Source organism: Glandiceps talaboti, chromosome 4, assembly GCF_964340395.1.
Source record: "Glandiceps talaboti chromosome 4, keGlaTala1.1, whole genome shotgun sequence".
NCBI classification, from domain to species: Eukaryota; Metazoa; Hemichordata; class Enteropneusta; family Spengelidae; genus Glandiceps; species Glandiceps talaboti.
This window is the reverse complement of record NC_135552.1, coordinates 18,492,122-18,509,590: the sequence shown is the minus strand read 5'-3', so window position 1 is coordinate 18,509,590 and position 17,469 is coordinate 18,492,122. Positions and strand designations below refer to the sequence as shown.

At 36.5% G+C, this 17,469-nt stretch overlaps 2 protein-coding genes across 4 annotated transcripts in view; one reads left to right on the top strand and one right to left on the bottom strand.

Annotated features, from left to right (window-relative positions):
- Positions 1 to 10,459, top strand: part of LOC144433696 (corticotropin-releasing factor receptor 2-like) — a 103,414-nt gene extending 92,955 nt beyond the window's left edge. The window contains exons 5-12 of the mRNA XM_078122048.1: positions 349 to 455; positions 1,213 to 1,333; positions 1,773 to 1,926; positions 2,594 to 2,654; positions 3,291 to 3,363; positions 3,767 to 3,852; positions 5,427 to 5,607; positions 6,692 to 10,459. Coding sequence (XP_077978174.1) covers positions 349 to 455; positions 1,213 to 1,333; positions 1,773 to 1,926; positions 2,594 to 2,654; positions 3,291 to 3,363; positions 3,767 to 3,852; positions 5,427 to 5,607; positions 6,692 to 6,928 — 1,020 coding nt within the window. The 3' untranslated portion in view covers positions 6,929 to 10,459. The remainder of the gene's footprint in view (positions 1 to 348; positions 456 to 1,212; positions 1,334 to 1,772; positions 1,927 to 2,593; positions 2,655 to 3,290; positions 3,364 to 3,766; positions 3,853 to 5,426; positions 5,608 to 6,691) is intronic.
- Positions 10,460 to 12,212: 1,753 nt separating this feature from the next.
- Positions 12,213 to 17,469, bottom strand: part of LOC144433669 (calcitonin gene-related peptide type 1 receptor-like) — a 70,641-nt gene continuing 65,384 nt past the window's right edge. For 2 of the 3 annotated variants that reach the window (XM_078122016.1, XM_078122017.1), the window contains one exon: positions 12,213 to 16,887. In XM_078122016.1, coding sequence (XP_077978142.1) covers positions 16,582 to 16,887 — 306 coding nt within the window. In that variant the 3' untranslated portion in view covers positions 12,213 to 16,581. The remainder of the gene's footprint in view (positions 16,888 to 17,469) is intronic. The other variant, XR_013480802.1, reaches the window with a different exon arrangement.

Genomic DNA, 17,469 nt, shown 5'->3' with positions numbered 1-17,469 from the left:
ACTGCGATATATACGACACGGTTCTACATTTGTATGTAGCACAGTACAAAGTCTTCTTCTACTTTGTTCTCTCCTGCTTCCATTTAATCAGGTGATTGTGATCTCTAGGGCACATTAGTATACGTTGTAAATGTGATATTATCTACGAATTCAGTGTTAGGTACTTTATGCACCATCGCTTCTGCCTGTCTGCGGTAACTCAAAACCTTCTAACATTAAGAATCGCACCTTGTTGATCCATCGTTTTTCAAAGAATGTTCGAGATTAGCCTCAAGCTCATTTGTTATTATTTTGGTGCCAGTGAACTGCTGAATCTCTAACTTCATTTTTTATTCATCATCATTGCAGCCCATACACGGATACCACTACGATGCCGTGTTCGCTATCATGATAGCAGGATATACTATATCGTTGGTGGCGCTTGTTGTAGCTTTTGTTATATTCGCAATCTATAGGTAAGTGATTTTGTTACTATGACAGCAAGTGTTGCAAGTCGTTAATATAATCGGCAATGTATACTATAAACACCATCAATAAAATCAAACCAAATAGTCAACAACAACAACAACAACAACAACAACAACAACAACAACAACAAAATCAACAAAATCAAATGATACTCATAACGTTAGTGAGCAATAAACAAGACAAGACTGTATGCATACATTACGTACGTTTGTCTATAGTAAACAAGTTAAATACTCCGATTCGGCGAGTTGAATATCCAATAGGGACATGAAATGTATGTATGTATGTATGTATGTATGTATGTATGTATGTATGTATGTATGTATGTATGTATGTATGTATGTATGTATGTATGTATGTATGTATGTATATGTATGTATGTATGTATGTATGTATGTGTGTGTGTGTATGTGTGTGTGTGTGTGTATATGTATGTATGTATGTATGTATGTATGTATGTATGTATGTATGTATGTATGTATGTATGTATGTATGTATGTATGTATGTAAGTGTGTGTGTGTATGTATGTATGTATGTATGTATGTATGTATGTATGTATGTATGTATGTATGTATGTATGTATGTATGTATGTATGTATGTATGTATGTATGCATGTATGCATGTATGTATGTATGTATGTATGTATGTATGTATGTATGTATGTATGTATGTATGTATGTATGTATGTATGTATGTATGTATGTAATGAATGATCAATTCTCCCATCGTTTTGTCTTTTAAGGAGTCTGAGCTGCGTCCGTAACAATATCCATTGGAATCTAATGAGTACATTTATCTTACGAAACATAACATTTTTCATCATCTACAAAACTATACGACTAGAAACAAAGGAAGACAATGAGGTACGTCATTCCTCAATATATGGAATCTTTACTTTTATAATAATTAAGCAAACAACGAAATATACAATACGTGTATCATGACGCATGGGTAGATGAAATGGTACGTACGCGCTTGGAGTCAAAACCTAATACTTCGTCTTGTATAGTTATAGAGTTTAAATAATTAGTGTTACGTAATTAGCCTTTCTTTGCTCCTTTCACAAATTTATCCTCCTACTAATTTTCAGCGGACGCCGTATTTTAAACCCAAAGTATTAGAATTGTCACATCAACCAACATCATGTAAGACAATGTAAGACCGTCTATAAGTTATTTACATGTACCAACAATTAGATTCTTTTGTCAAAAAAGAGGGGTGGGGGTGGGGTTAGAGATAACCACAGTCCCCAATCATTAAAGAGGGATGCAATAATCAAGTTTCACATTTCATTTTTTTCAGTGGCCGTGTCGACTATTGAGTACAGTTTACAATTATTTCCAAGAAACCAACTTTTTCTGGATGTTTGTGGAAGGTCTTTATCTCCATACAGTCATCGTTCTTGCATTTCAAGCTGAAAAAGTGCGATTTTGGATGTACATGGTCATAGGCTGGTGTAAGTTCACACTTTTCTTTATTTAACGCTATTAGTCTTCAACCCCAATAACCTGACGAGAAGACTCTCAATTTGATCTACACAGTAAATAATGAAACAGGTGGTTCGTTCTTAATTGAATGATTTTGTCTTTGGGAAATAACCAAGTAGCCTTGCACACCCCCTGTGGGTGATAAACATCGTATTTTTAGACGAGATACTTTAATGTCTTCTGGGGTTCGAAATTAATGATAAAATATTAATTAATTTATTGTTGTGTATGTATTTGAGATAAGACGCTCGTATTATATTACACTCCTACCCAAAAGGCAATCACACGGACCGGGAGATATTCTTTCAATCACACGGGCCGGGAGATATTCTTTCTGCACGAATTCATGTATTTTATAGAACCGTTTCATGATAAATCTATTAGTACGTAATTTGACATGAATCGAACCAGTTGAAGTTTCAGATATTCAATGAGTGAACGTAAGGTCTCGGAATCTCTCAAAATGGTGATTCGCCTAATTATGTTTATTACATTTTCTCATATATACATCTAAGTAATTTGACACGAATCGAACCACTTGCAGTTTTCGGTATGATTCCATGAGTGAGCTCAATAGTCAGAATGAATCAAAATTGTAATACACTTAACTTAAATTATGATTATTATATATTCTAGGTGTACCACTTGTGTTCACCTTCATCTGGGCCGTCATGAAGTATCTTTATGAAAACAACGAGTAAGTTGATATTTAGATTGAAAGATTCATCGTTGTGTACACTCTTGTAATCTATATATATAGTTATGTTAGCATTTGGTCGAAAAGAGCGCCAACAACGACATATCTTTCATATTATGTCATGCATGAATCAGTGTGTCGTTAGAGGGCACTCGTCATCACTGAAAACAGATGTACCAACGTGAGTCGGAACGTCGTATTATTATTAAACAAGAATAGAGTAACATGGTCCTAACGAATCTTTAGGTACCAATAAGTGAAGAAATGTCATCACATACAGTATGATATATATATACCTTGTGCTGTCGACTATACGACTTCATTTTCTATTTGAATCAAGTTATTAAATACCTAAGTCGGATAACTATTAAAACATGATGATTTCGGCCAGAAAAAGAGTTGTGTTGCACAACATTTGAGAAACTTGGTCCTGAACTAAAAAAGTGATCGCATCACGGTACGTAATCCTCGTGGTTCCACTGATAAGATAATATTAACACTAACTCGAGAACACGGGAGAGTCATTTGGCCTTGAAGATACATTGTACACTTCTAGTTTAGTAGTACACAGCAACGGAATATTGAATATCTAGTATTTAACATTAAACATAATTTACCTTTAATGTTTCGTTGCAGTTGTTGGTTGCCACCAAAAGGAGTCAGTTCTTATGATTACATTTACCAAGGGCCAATCATCTTGGTGCTCATAGTAAGTATCGTGGTATACTCAGTCGGCGATTCGCTATCTCATTTGCATCGATGATCATGATTCAGGTTCTGTTTAGGATGGAATTTGTTTTCATAAATTACGGTCTACCAACACATGACATTGAATTATTTGAAGGTTGTTTACGATTGAGCTGGAGACGCATTCTAAAACCACAGATGTTTGCGATAAAGATGTACACGAGTGCGCCCTCACACTGTGATAATAGCTTCACGAACACGTGTGTGCGTAAAACCATTGCTCGCTATTTCACACAAGAAGTCACATGATGAATATTAAAAATGTATATCTTAAATTCCTACGTATCTATAAGTATACCATAAGAACCAGTGATTTTGATATGAATGTTTTAATTTACACAGTGTTTGTGTTATTTAATTCACAGCTTAACTTTATTTTCCTGTTCAACATTGTGAGAGTGTTGATAACAAAATTAAGAGCTTCAAATACATTGGAAACCAGACAATACCGGTAAGTAACGTTGTCTTCATTACGTGGAGTGTCTTCATTACATGGAGTGAAAGGGTAAAGCGGGATAGTTTAGTGTATGTAACTTGACGGCGAGCTTTAAGCAACATCTCAACAGATTTCATTAATCCTTGACATTTTTACTTCGAACTACAGCAGTAATTTTGTTACTCACCTTTGGTAGTTACGATGATTCAGGTCCAGGTCATTCCTCTTGCTTGCAATGGCTTTTAGATGACCTGGTTTTTTCTTCTACGTTACGAACAGTTCTATTACACTGCTGTAAAACCCAGACAAGCGGTTTACACATGCTGTATTAAGTTATTCATGTAACACTACTGTAGCACCCGCTTCGCAATGAATGATAATTTCTGATTGGTCACACCACAGGTGTTTTCTTTTACATCAATCCTGATAGGCTAACACAATACCATATACCATACTTAGTGATGAATATTCTACTCACAGAATCAAAAACATTCTTGGAAGCGAATCCAGAGTCCATGAACATTCATCGTCGCACTATTTACCATGACATTGACTGTAAATATTTAGTTAGCAATTCAAACGGCATGGTTAGACTACAGACAACCACACCGGTTCAGCGTTATGTCGAGAGTGTTCAAGTTTTGTATTGTAGATAGATATACCGGTTTACTTCAATCAACGCATATTTTTGATTCGTGCAGGTGCAGTCTCGTGAGCTGCCTTTAACTTATTATTGTTCCCCACCTCTCTCTACTAAATATTCCCTCCCCCAGTATAGCCACCCCATGTACAATATTTTACCCACAAGTCTCTCTGAGTTGTATGCTTATTTTAGAAGTTCCGCTATAAGCCATATTTCTAAACATACGCATAATAAATACATTGCATGATATGTAACACAAGTACGATTACGAATCGGAACGAAAGTTGCAAATTTAGCGAATAAAAAGTACCAACACCAAAATAATACAGTTTTGACTAAAGCATTATTCAACATACAATAATCACCATCTTGGGCAGTCAGTCTGTATAGAGAGTTTTAACATATAAATTTCTTTTTTGTTATATCTATTCAGAGAAATCAATATCATTGGTGATTTCATAACAGGTGCATATATTTTCCTTAGTTTCCTTGCAAATATTCTGCTTGTCTTTCAAGAAAGTTCGTTGAAAACTTTATAAATTTTACCCCTTTCCTTCTACAAACCAGTTGTATTTGAACCGATGAAAATGGGTTTTTAGAAACTCATCGGTGGCAATTATACGCTTCGAAAATATCAATATAACCCTTTGACAAAAGGGTTTGACCCTGTACGCTAGACAGGTGAGATTTGTCTGACTTCATCAAGAAGCTTATATCCTAGAGTCGAATCAGAGAGAATTGTGGGTAAAATATTGTACAGTGCCCCCCTCGCCTCCTTCTCTCTGCAATTGTAATCACCTATTACACCTTGTAATGGCTATCGATGATGACAACACGGTTAGGTTACGTCATCAATTTGTGGGCAGAATGAAATCTCAAATTTGATACGTGTTTCTATTCAATAAGAGAGATTAATTATTGCCATAATTTTGATTTTTTTTTTCAGGAAAGCTGTAAAAGCTACAGTAGTACTGCTTCCATTGCTGGGACTCACCTATATATTATTTTTTATGAACCCAGCAAAAGACAGCACCACAGCTCGTCTTATTTTCTTCTACTTTAACGGTATATTGCAATCCACACAGGGTTTAGCAGTAGCAGTATTCTATGTATTCTTAAATGGCGAAGTAAGTCTTTTTAATTTTTGGAACGTAAATGTATGATAGAGTCACAAAGCCTATGATATTTGGTATTTTTATTGGCATAAACTCTAGTAGTATGTATGTATGTATGTATGTATGTATGTATGTATGTATGTATGTATGTATGTATGTATGTATGTATGTGTGTGTGTGTGTGTGTGTGTGTGTGTGTGTGTGTGTGTGTGTGTGTGCGTGCGTGCGTGCGTGCGTGCGTGCGTGCGTGCGTGCGTGCGTGCGTGCATGCATGCATGCATGCATGCATGTATGTATGTATGTATGTATGTATGTATGTATGTATGTACGCATGTATGTATGTGCGTACGTACGTACGTACGTACGTCTGTACGTATACGAGCATATTGATCATATGTTCATCATGCAAGCGCGCGCGCGCGTGTGTGTGTGTGTGTGCGTACGTGCGTGCGCGTGTCACTGTGTATGTGCATGCGCGAATCAGAAGGATTCGTTGTTTTGTTATGCAATCACCATTTTGACCTCCTTGGTTTATATGGATAATATGACCGTAGCCTAGATTTAAGTCATGTGGAGATTTTGGCTCATTAAGTTATGAAGTGGGAGGCGATGAGCCAAAATCCCTACGTGACTTGACTTTAGGCTGGTGGGAGGGGATGAGCCAAATTCCCTACGTGACTTGACTCTAGACTGGTGGGAGGCGATGAGCCAAAATCCCTACGTGACTTGATTCTAGACTGGTGGGAGGCGATGAGCCAAATTCCCTACACGATTTGATTCTAGACTGGTGGGAGGCGATGAGCCAAATTCCCTACACGATTTGATTCTAGGCTAACGTGACCAGTTCAATTTCATACCACGTTTGATGTCAATACGGATAATATATCACAATGACGTCACTGATGTGTATCGTGAGACGGACCTCTCTTTGTTTCAATCATTTCCTCGTTTGTATAAAGTCGAAAAAAAAAAATTACTGACTCACTATGGCTAAGTACATTGGTCACCTGACAGTATTTACTAGCAACACAATGACACTGTATACGTAATATATCGGTGACAACATAAGTCACAAGTGTTTGTTTTTTATTTACAGGTGAGATCTGTCATACGTCGGAAGTTCAATCGATGGAGGGATAGCAAATCACTGGGAAGACACCGAAGTTCCAGAAACCAGTCTATTATTAGCTCTGCATCAAGACAGGGGCTCACTCTGAATATCTTTAGAGACTCAAAACGGAAATATTCAAAGGAATCCAAAACTGAAATAGAAGTGGTGTCACAAATGAATAGTAATGGGACTCCGAATGGCGTGGAACCAACACCAGTCTAACAATATAGTAAATAGTATGAGGATACAGGACGCCTAGATTTCCGTTACATTTCCCACCGTATTGACTTTTTTCATCGAAGTTAAATGGTCTTTTGTTCAAGAACACCTGTCCCGGCCGTTATAAATGGACCTTTCGTAGCAGGAATACTCAAGCTTGTAAAAAAATATACCCACAAACCTTGGTTGGATCAGCTGATTACGTACATCACATCAGATTCGTTGAAGCCAAAAACATGTATATATAAGTTTTTCTCACTCTAAATGCGTACAGAAATAGAATAACTACAAAAGGCAAAAGATCCTAACCAGTAAGAGCACATATATTCTACACTGTGACTTTTAATGAATTAATATCTAAAATAGAGAAGACTGAATGATGTTTCACTATTATAGTAAACACGAGGTATTTTAAATAGTAAAGGATGTACATTTATTATCACATGTATACATACGTGGTTACACTCATTGGACGCAATGCGAAAAAGAGGGAGTACATTATCATAACAGCATTTCAGAAATCATTATCGCAGTGTGTCCTCAATTTACGACAAGACAAGGGAACCATAACTGACACTACCAAAGTGCGAATGGTGTTGATTCTCTAGCAGTCTTAGAAAAAGACAAGCAAACATAAGCTGAATACTAGAAGCACGTTCCACATCAGTAACCTGTAACGAAGCGCCACCTACGGCAAATTCACAAAGTCTTTGCCAATACGATATTAGGCTTCTGCTTTACCTGGTTCGGATACTGAAATATACATGGAATGATGTCATAGATTTATTGAAACTAACATACAAGTACGCGTACATGTGTTGTGACCACCATCTCCATATAGATAACCATACTAGATTTCAACCTGAACATTGCCTGTAAACAATCACGCATGCGTATTTACATGTTTGGCTATCGAGTTGTACCTATAGTCAAACACAATATTGCTACAGTAGCGAGTATGTCACCTTCATTATGTACAAGTTAAACTCCCGATTGGCCAAAGAAAACCACTGCGGTCTAGCCAGGATGAAGATAGTCAGCGACAAACTTGATTGGAGTTTTGAAACGCCCGCATGTAATGAACAACTTGAACTGCTTGCCTGTAAAAACCGTTGACTTCAGAATCTATGGGTTAAAGTCAAATGGTCCGAAGCCGATTACACAGACCTGCACCAGAAATGGAGTATCGCTTGTAATATCTGTAAATATTTGTAAATAATATCATATTATTGAACACTAAAGAATCACGATTTGTTATATGTTCACTGATGTTTTATTGAAGTTTTGTTGATTTTAACTTTGTTATTTTTTCTATATCGATATTCATGAATTTCTTATGCATTTAATGAGGGAGGGTTTCACATTTCCAATATTCAACTATACATTGATGTGCAGAATTCAAGGAGGTGATATATGGGTGATGTAGTTGTTAAGTTCTGATTGTAGAAAGCTCTATGGTGAGATCTAATATCTATTTTGTATATAATTCATCCATTTATTTGTATCAGCCCTTTAGTGTTCTTTGGCAAAGGTTAAAGTTCACGAACCTAGTTAGTGTTTTTCTCTGCCGTCGTACATACAGACATTTCTATTAAAAGCATAGAGGAACAGAGGAAAGACAAGGATGTCTGAAACGACATGTACTGTTTAAAGTTAAGTATTACTCGGATTTGTGCCAATATTGTGAAGAAAATTAGCGTTTTGAGACGGTTTTCAACCGAAAAAAAAATGACGATCACTCATAGCGGTCATAATATTGATAAATTCTGTTTGCATTTTGAGACGATCCGACATCTCCTGTCGGCCACTGTGTTGATAAATCTGTGAGTGTTTTGAGACGTTTAAGGTCAGAACGATGACATGTCACATGCCATGTCGGTAATTTATTGACACTGGTGATATTCTGTAAACGTCTCGAGGTACGTATACATATAGAAAACGACAACCCATCTCAACGCGTGCGTTCCTTACATCATCACGTTGTGTAGATTGGTTAAGCGATGCAATGGCCCTAGTTCATACAATCGTTGCATTGACATGTATTCCTAATATTATAATATGCCAGTATACCATTGTCCTGCACTTGCCATGGCGATATAATTAAAATATGTACTTTTGTATATAGATAATATAGTAGTTGTACACGTCAAGTCTCATGTAAGACGTAGATATATAGATATCATGATGGCTGTGCATATTTACCCCTGTGCTGCCCTCTAGTGTCATCTTACAATACAAATATACATATCAGAATCAGTGCGGCATACGTAGTCAGATGACATCACAACTTTTGAAATACGCCCCCCACACTGAGTCGATCGTCACGTCAACAACTCACCGGGAATAACGGCTTGGGATGTATACTGTGATGAACTCACTATGGCTATGTGGGCGAAAACCTTACGAGCATTCTTTGTTTTCAGGTGGGAGACTTTCCACCCACGTGGTGCTGAAGATATAGATGGTATAAAAAATGCAAAGTGTGTAATCCTAGCTAGCTACCCTTTGACGGTCATTTACAGTTGCTGTTACTATAGGGAGTTAGACGACGTGGATTCCAGGCTAGATAATAACACCAGCTCTGCCTAGGAATATATCGTATGTGTTATCCAGTACCAGTCTCATGTCGACAGTACCGATGATAGACACACATGCACATAACAAAATCAGTTACATCATCTTTTCATTGTACTATGACACGCTAACCACAGTCTGTATATAACTCTCAGTGTAACGGTATCTACACCATTTTAGCCATATGCTGTAGCACTTGGGTACTAATATAGAATTTCAAAGAAAAACAAATATTGCCTAGCAACCAACTTTTTCCATTTATTCAACAATGCGATACGATTCACGATATGATACTGTAACGATATGATATGATACTGTAACGATATGATATGATACTGTAACAGTACGATACGATACTGTTTAAGCTTATACATGATACTGTAACGGTAAGATATAATTCTGTAATGGTACGATATGATATTGTGACGATACAATATGATACTTTAACGATATAATATGACACTTTAACGATACCATATGAATACTGTAACAATGTTATCTGTTACTGCAACAGCATGGTATGATACTGTAATGATACAATATGGTACAAAACATTTCGATACAATACAATATCAGATTATACATTACATTACATTACATTACATTACAATATAGTAAAGTAGTCAGTATAATAGTGTATTGCAGTAGTGTAAAGTGCATTGCAGTAAAGTAGAACACAGTATGGAATAGTATCGTACGATACAATACAGTGTAATACAGTACAGTACAGTACAGTACATTGCAGTAAGTAGAACACAGTATAGTATAGTATAGTACAGTACAATACAGTGCAGTGCAGTGCAGTACACAGTACGATATAGTGCAGTGCAGTATAGTACAGTACAATACAGAACGGAACGACAGTGTCGACACAATACAACGTACGTTTCCTCTTGACTGTATGATACTTTCTTTCTCTGTTGTAAGTTTTTCTTCTTTTAATAATAATTCATGTTATGTCGCCTGTCTAATAAAATATTGCTTTCAATCAACCACAGGCTACTTGTCATCCATTATTTTTGTTTACAAAGTACGGTGGTAGACTAGCAGGTGACACATTCAAATATTGGTTGCCGGCTAGTAAAACAGGGTTATAGGTGTGCATGTGTGTGTACTGAGTGTTGAACTTTCATACAGAGCTGGTCCCGTATTTGAAAGGCTATGGGTTGAAGTTATATTATCGCGCCAGACTGACAGTTTGAAATAGTCAAGGAGGTTGCTCCAAGATGGCCTACACATTTGTGCCTTGGCGTAATCGTATGACATCCAAATACTCTGTATGCCGTAGGAGAACCAGCAACAGTCTTCACCAGCTTGTTTACATCATGTAGGTTACGATTTGCAGTGTATCAAACAAATGTAAAATGACACAGTGTTAGCTGAGACCCATATAGTTTATAGAGTACAAAACCAATTGTACAATACACGTCACAACTTCTGATGGCAAATCTGATGGAATTGCGTGCTAAAGATGGCATGGTGGTGTGATAGAGATGGTAAGCGATGGTATGTATGGTGTGCCAGAGATGGCATGGTGCATGGTGTGCTTGGATATGGTATGGTGTGTTGGTAGTATATTTGGTTAGTAAGTAGTTTAAATAACGTTAAAGGTATATTCAAATACAAAACAAGAGTAACCAATAATACAACGTTTGGGAAAGTGTGCGAGGGAATTGTCTGCGAAATGGAACATGTTGGTGATAAGCAGGTAGGTAGTACAAAGTGGTGGTTTTACTTTAAATGCAATGCGCGATTGTGGAGAAATGCTTCGGTCTTTCTCCTTCATAGTACATCAAGGCGCTATGGACACAACCTCACACCTGTTACTTCAGTAAGCTATATGTCTGGACTATGTACGAAAAGAACGTATAAGACGACGTGTGTGGTATCATGTAAAATTGAATCCAACTATGATCATTATGACAAGTGTTTTATTTTGACATATTAATCCGTTCTTTCTTTAATCTTGCCGTGTGACTGACATCAATATTCTGGAGGCCACATAGCCATACTATCACTAAACCCTTCGCACACTGTACATACAAAAACAGCTTATGTTCATGCCAGATACCGCAATCGATTTTTGTAATGAATAAGTTTATCCTCGAGTAAGGATTACATCTAGGATGCTGCAGCTGTGTTTTGATAGTGCATATGTTTAAGTAATCATATTCAGTTGAGCAATTAACTTTTAAATTTCTTTGTAATAGTTCCACTGAACTTTCAAGAGGTCGCGACCTTTAGCTACGAGTAAAGAGTCCCTTTTTGCAATAATCTGACAAGGTATGTAACCTTAGAGGACACAGTTGTCTCCTTTCGGTCTGCTGTGTATCCCTGGAATGTGTCCTTGTAAGTGTTTGTAAATCCATGTTGATTTGAGATCAACATCCGTAAAACTGGCAATGTTTTCATTTCATTCGAACACGTGTTCTCAGTAAAATCATGCCGTGTTTCCTTCAAATTTAACGACCCCAAGACGATCACTAAGACGAATGTCATCATATTGCAGTGAAGTAATGGAGCCACCATACTAAGACTCAATTTCAAATCATTACTATCTTTAGTACACTTCGTATAACATAACGTTCACAAATACTGACATATTCGTCACGTCCTTTTTACATTGATCCGTTTTTTTCATCACAGAAAACACGCTGTACACATCATAATTACGAGAAAGAATTCTTGTAATTTATTCACAAAATAAATAGTTTGTCAAAGAAAAGACCAATAGGAATCATTGTAATACTGTAAATTAATACAGATCTAAGAAAGCACCGATGCCATTGGCTGCATCGTCTAGTAGTTATCTTCTAGCACATGGCATCATCTGTATTTAAAACAATCAACATGATACAAACAGGTGACATATTAATAGCTCAACAGCATATATATATATATATTATATACAAGGCAATTTGCAAGAGGTGCTAATGATACAGGGATAGAAATGAATCTCAGAACGACAGAAAGATTCACACAATCTTGATTTTCATAAATGTCTCTCAAAAATGATTGTCGTAATGTCTGATTTGTGACCTAACTTAAAACGCAATGTCACCATATGACGTAATTGGAGGAAAGTAATAACAAGCAAAATTATATGAGTTTTCATTACGCAATAAAAACATGGATTAATCTTCCTTACTTAAGTATCTGGTGATTTTTTGTTCGAAAAAAATGACAAATATTTTTTTTTAATCAATACCATTCATGTGGTTTGTCGATCCACTTATAGACAACACGGGTGATAGTAACTTTCCATTTTTCAATACTTGGCTAAACTGTGTACTCGGTTACAAAACAACATGGCGCTTGGAGTTCGAGTGTTCTAGAAACACGTTTCTTGACAGAGAGATACGACATATCGTCAAAGAAAAACTACATTAAGGTTTCAATAAAACAGACAATGAAATGCACTGAAACACGTGTTATGTGTAGTTTGTTTGGCGGTCCTGTAGACACCGTGATGAGGCAATTCAGACATTGTGTTATGTCGATGCAAGAGCTAGAGAAATACCTGTATGGTAGAACAATTCAAGTAACAGTTTGAAACATTAACATGACCCCCCCCCCCCCTATAATCCTCCGACTCTTTAAAATAAACATCACCCTACGACATCTGAAGTGCACCTTTAAACACTCTGGTAATATTCAACTCCAAAACTCCATATCATTTTACAACACACAGTATCAGACAAATGGTCAAGACTATGCAAAACTCTGTCATTTTGTGAGTGTTATTCTGCGTTCTATAGAAACTTGGGTTCAATTTTTTGTGTGCGTAAGAAAGCAATTCAGATATACAATGTAAAACAAGAAAATATTAACAAATAAAGAAAATACACAATAAACTTGAAAATAGTTTCTAATCTTTGACTGTTCTGCTGGTTAACCATAGCCGACATTGAAGCCGTGTCTTATCTTACAAACACTCGTTACATTACGGGTTTTAACAATTTAATTGACTCATCCGAGTCCGTTATGAGGGACTGAACTCGAGCTTCGCGGAGCTAAGATTAAATCATGGGCGTGAAAGCATACTAGTATAGTCATGATAATAAGGCTTTCTATATTTTTGCAAATATTTGTTTAAAAATTGCTTAGGCCAAAAAAAAAATGTTTGGTTCCGGTAACCCGACCCAACCTAGCTTTTTTACTTCTCACCCTAAACTTTTTTTTAGGTAATTCGAAAAAGATTATCGAAAAATCGAAAAAAAATTGCAAAGTGAGAGTATGAAATAGTGAGAGTTGAAGATGTCATCTCCTCGTGTGACCCATAACGACGCAAATACCATATAAACAACTGAAAGCATAACCTGAGCCGCCTGCAGACCAAAAAAGTTATAAAAAATAATCAAAAATAAATAAAAATCCTACCTACCCACCCATTTCGAAATTGGGCGATATCGGAACCGCACATTTTTTTATTTGGCCTTAATATGAAGTGTGACGTTTAGCAGTAACTATAATTAAAGGATGGAAAAATAAAGAAATTAAAAAGATGAATGTAGCAAGAATGGTAGAAGAATGCATGCATTACGGGTTTACCTTTACATACACAGCATGATAAGAAATAGGATGATAGAAGAAAAGTTGCTATGTTACATATTCTCAGACTGGTTGTGATTCGAAGCAAAATTCTCCGCAACATGTGATGATATAGTTGAAAGACGCTGATCACGTGATGAAAGGTGTCAAAAAGATAGAAAGGAAACAAAAGAAAGAATGGAAATGAATAACTTTTGAATGAATGGAGAGAGAGAGAAAAAGTTAGATTACTTATATCATCACATGCAAATTAAACATGCGTTATGGAGAACAGGTGTGGTGAAACGGAGACTTGCAAATCATAATCGTCACGAGGGCGGTCACACGGGAGCCCCGATACCCGAATATATAAAACATAAAATCAAATCTATTAAAGCTTTATAAAAAAAAGAAGACATGCAAACATAATAACGTAACATTGTGAAGAAGTACCATGATTTACGACAGGCAGCATACAGGTAAAACAGTTTCTGCTTCGTTGAAAATACTTTGAACACATCGATCTACTCTGGTCGCGATACCAAGTTGACTTAACTGTTAACGGTAAATTGCAAACGAATCCGGGTATATATATATGTATATATATAACACATTATGTACACCACGTCATCAAAACAAGTTCTCTTTTCATACAAAACGTTTTCTCAATGAAAATATTTTAAAACAAACACGTCTAATATGTATGCCACCATCGGCAAAGTTTTACCTTTTCCAATATAATTTTCAATCTGGCGTACTAGTGACCCAGGAGTTGTCATGGAAACTTATCTAAACGCAATATTTACAAGCAGTAACCTACTTTGGCAAGGTTTTGACAAATGTACATAAACATATAAGGACATATCGGGCATGTGGAAAATTCGCTATATAGCTGGGATGAAGATTGACGAAGTTGGTCTAGTTAAATTATTATTGAACAGTAAGATTTAAGGCCCTGTAACCATAGAAACAAAAAAACTTGAAAAATAATTGAAATACACTAATTCGTTATTTCCATAACTACACGTTTACTCTCACAGATATTCTACGATATAGTTTTTTTAAGACTACCTTCTTTAACATCTATCAGCATCGTTGTGTAGATTTATGTTGATTTTCCTACAGTGGCCCAGATTAATGTTAAACAGGTGATGGTTTCCAATACAGATTAATCAGTCCATCCTGACCTGTCCTCCCCTCCCACCCCCAAGTTATCAACTTTTATAGTTATACGCTTGTTACGTGAATCAATTGATAGAACAGTCTATCTCACAACATCATAGACACATTAGCCAAATCAACACGCACGTGATATCATCCTTCTTTAACATCTATCAGCATCGTTTTGTAGATTTATGTTGATTTTCCTACAGTGGCCCAAATCAATGATAAACAGGTGATGGTTTCCAACACCGATTAATCAGTCCATCCTAACCTGCCCTCCCCTCCCACCCCCAAGTTATCAACTTGTATAGTTATACGCTTGTTACGTGAATCAATTGTTAGAACAGTCTATCTCACAACATTATAGACACATTAGCCAAATTAACACGCACGTGATATCATCACGAGTTCCAAAGAATATATGCACTTCAATCACATTTAACGAATTCCATAGTCATTTTCTCTCTACCTGAGGTTCCTGAAAAAAAGCATGCACTGATGTGGCACCAGGCAGCTCGTAGTCCAAGCCGAGGGAGTGATTGCTACAAAACTTGCAATTGTGAGGGCGACATCACTAAAGAAAACCATCTACATCTACTTTGTAAGCTTCTGTAACTAAATTGTAATATGGGGTTGCTATGACAACATTCGATTCAGAGTAGACGTGGTAGATTCACACTTCCGATATAAAAGAAAACACAGTATTCGTACAATGTCCGTTGACACTTTACGACTTTGTGAGAATACTGGCAGACATTTCAAAAGTTTTAAGTATCATTGGCATATAAAACTAATCGCACCGACACTGTACACAATTTTTGTTACACATCTTACTTCGGAGGTATAGTGTATCCTACACATAAAATGACAACTTTTTTAAAATAAAAAATACCTTCCAGCCTACTACTGTTCACCAAACATATCAGTTGGTGTGATATGTATTCGTCAAATGTCTGCCCCTCTGGATAAAACCTCCGACCTCCTCGAAACGCGTTTGAGGTATTTATATAGACTACATTCAAATGTTTTCGTCGAATTGCGTTTTTCGACATCTCCGTGGCAAAACTTAGTTGAACAACGATACTTGTCTTTGTCCCAAGTATCTTGATACATCACCACTAACGAGTCTGCCTCAACAAACACAAATTTCACGACTACGTACACCATAGTTCGAGGATTATGACATGCAGCACGCGGTCATTGAAATGCTTTTGAAGAAACTGATCGACGTCTATTACAAAATTGGCACGAGGTAAAATTAGGACTTCAAAGGCACTGTCCCGACCGCTGTCCTGGAAGGGGGGTAGGCGTACAATGATCACATACAAGACAAATGGTAAAATTAATCCGATTACGTAGTATGTGACGTCACTTGTCAACTTGTGACGTCACACAAGGGATGTATTCACGTCACTGACATTATTATCAGAATTCCTCCGACAATATTCTTCTCGCAGTAGTGCATTCTGGGAATTGCCATTGTGATTGTTTTCACAGTGAATGGAGTTCGCTTGATTGTTGTTGATTTTGTTGTACGGTAGTGTATCTGTCACACTTTTCCGTTTCTGTTCTGGTGTGTCAAGAACAGTAATTACCTCGGTTGTGGTATAAAGAGATTTGGCTCGATAACGAAAGTCACTTCCCCGACGTGCCGTCATGTAATTCCTGTATTTTCTGGATATTTGAGAACGAATCTGCAAATGAAAGCAAGAAATGATTAATGCAGAATTGGAAAAAAAATGGCTTTGTTTAATAGTGGTATGATTTGAGATTTGAGATTAATTTACGTGAACAAACTAAAAACGACACTTTCAAGTGCAATATCGCTAATATGCTCCATGACATGTCGTCCACACCACGGCAAAACAATTCTCAAAAGTACTTATCATCAAACATTGGTTGACTATTCTAGGTAGTAAATTAAAATCTTAAGAGTTTGACGCTTTCTTCAACATACGGTAACATTTTGGCAATCTCAACTTAATGCCAAAATTATTGATATATATAATTGGCGAGGACTTGTTTTAACCTCCAACAATTTAAGTAAATGGCAATCTAAAATACATGTATCAATATTATCAGATGCAAACAATTGATGGCTTAGCAAATGATATGTTTGTGTGACACGTTTGTCGTTGTGATAGTATTGATATATGCTAGCATCATATTATCTTTTTAAAAATAAAAGCGATTGCAACATTGAAAGTCTCCTGGGAATGAGTAATGACGAAAGCAGTTCAACAAATAGCAATGGTGATAAAGAGGATGGAGAAATC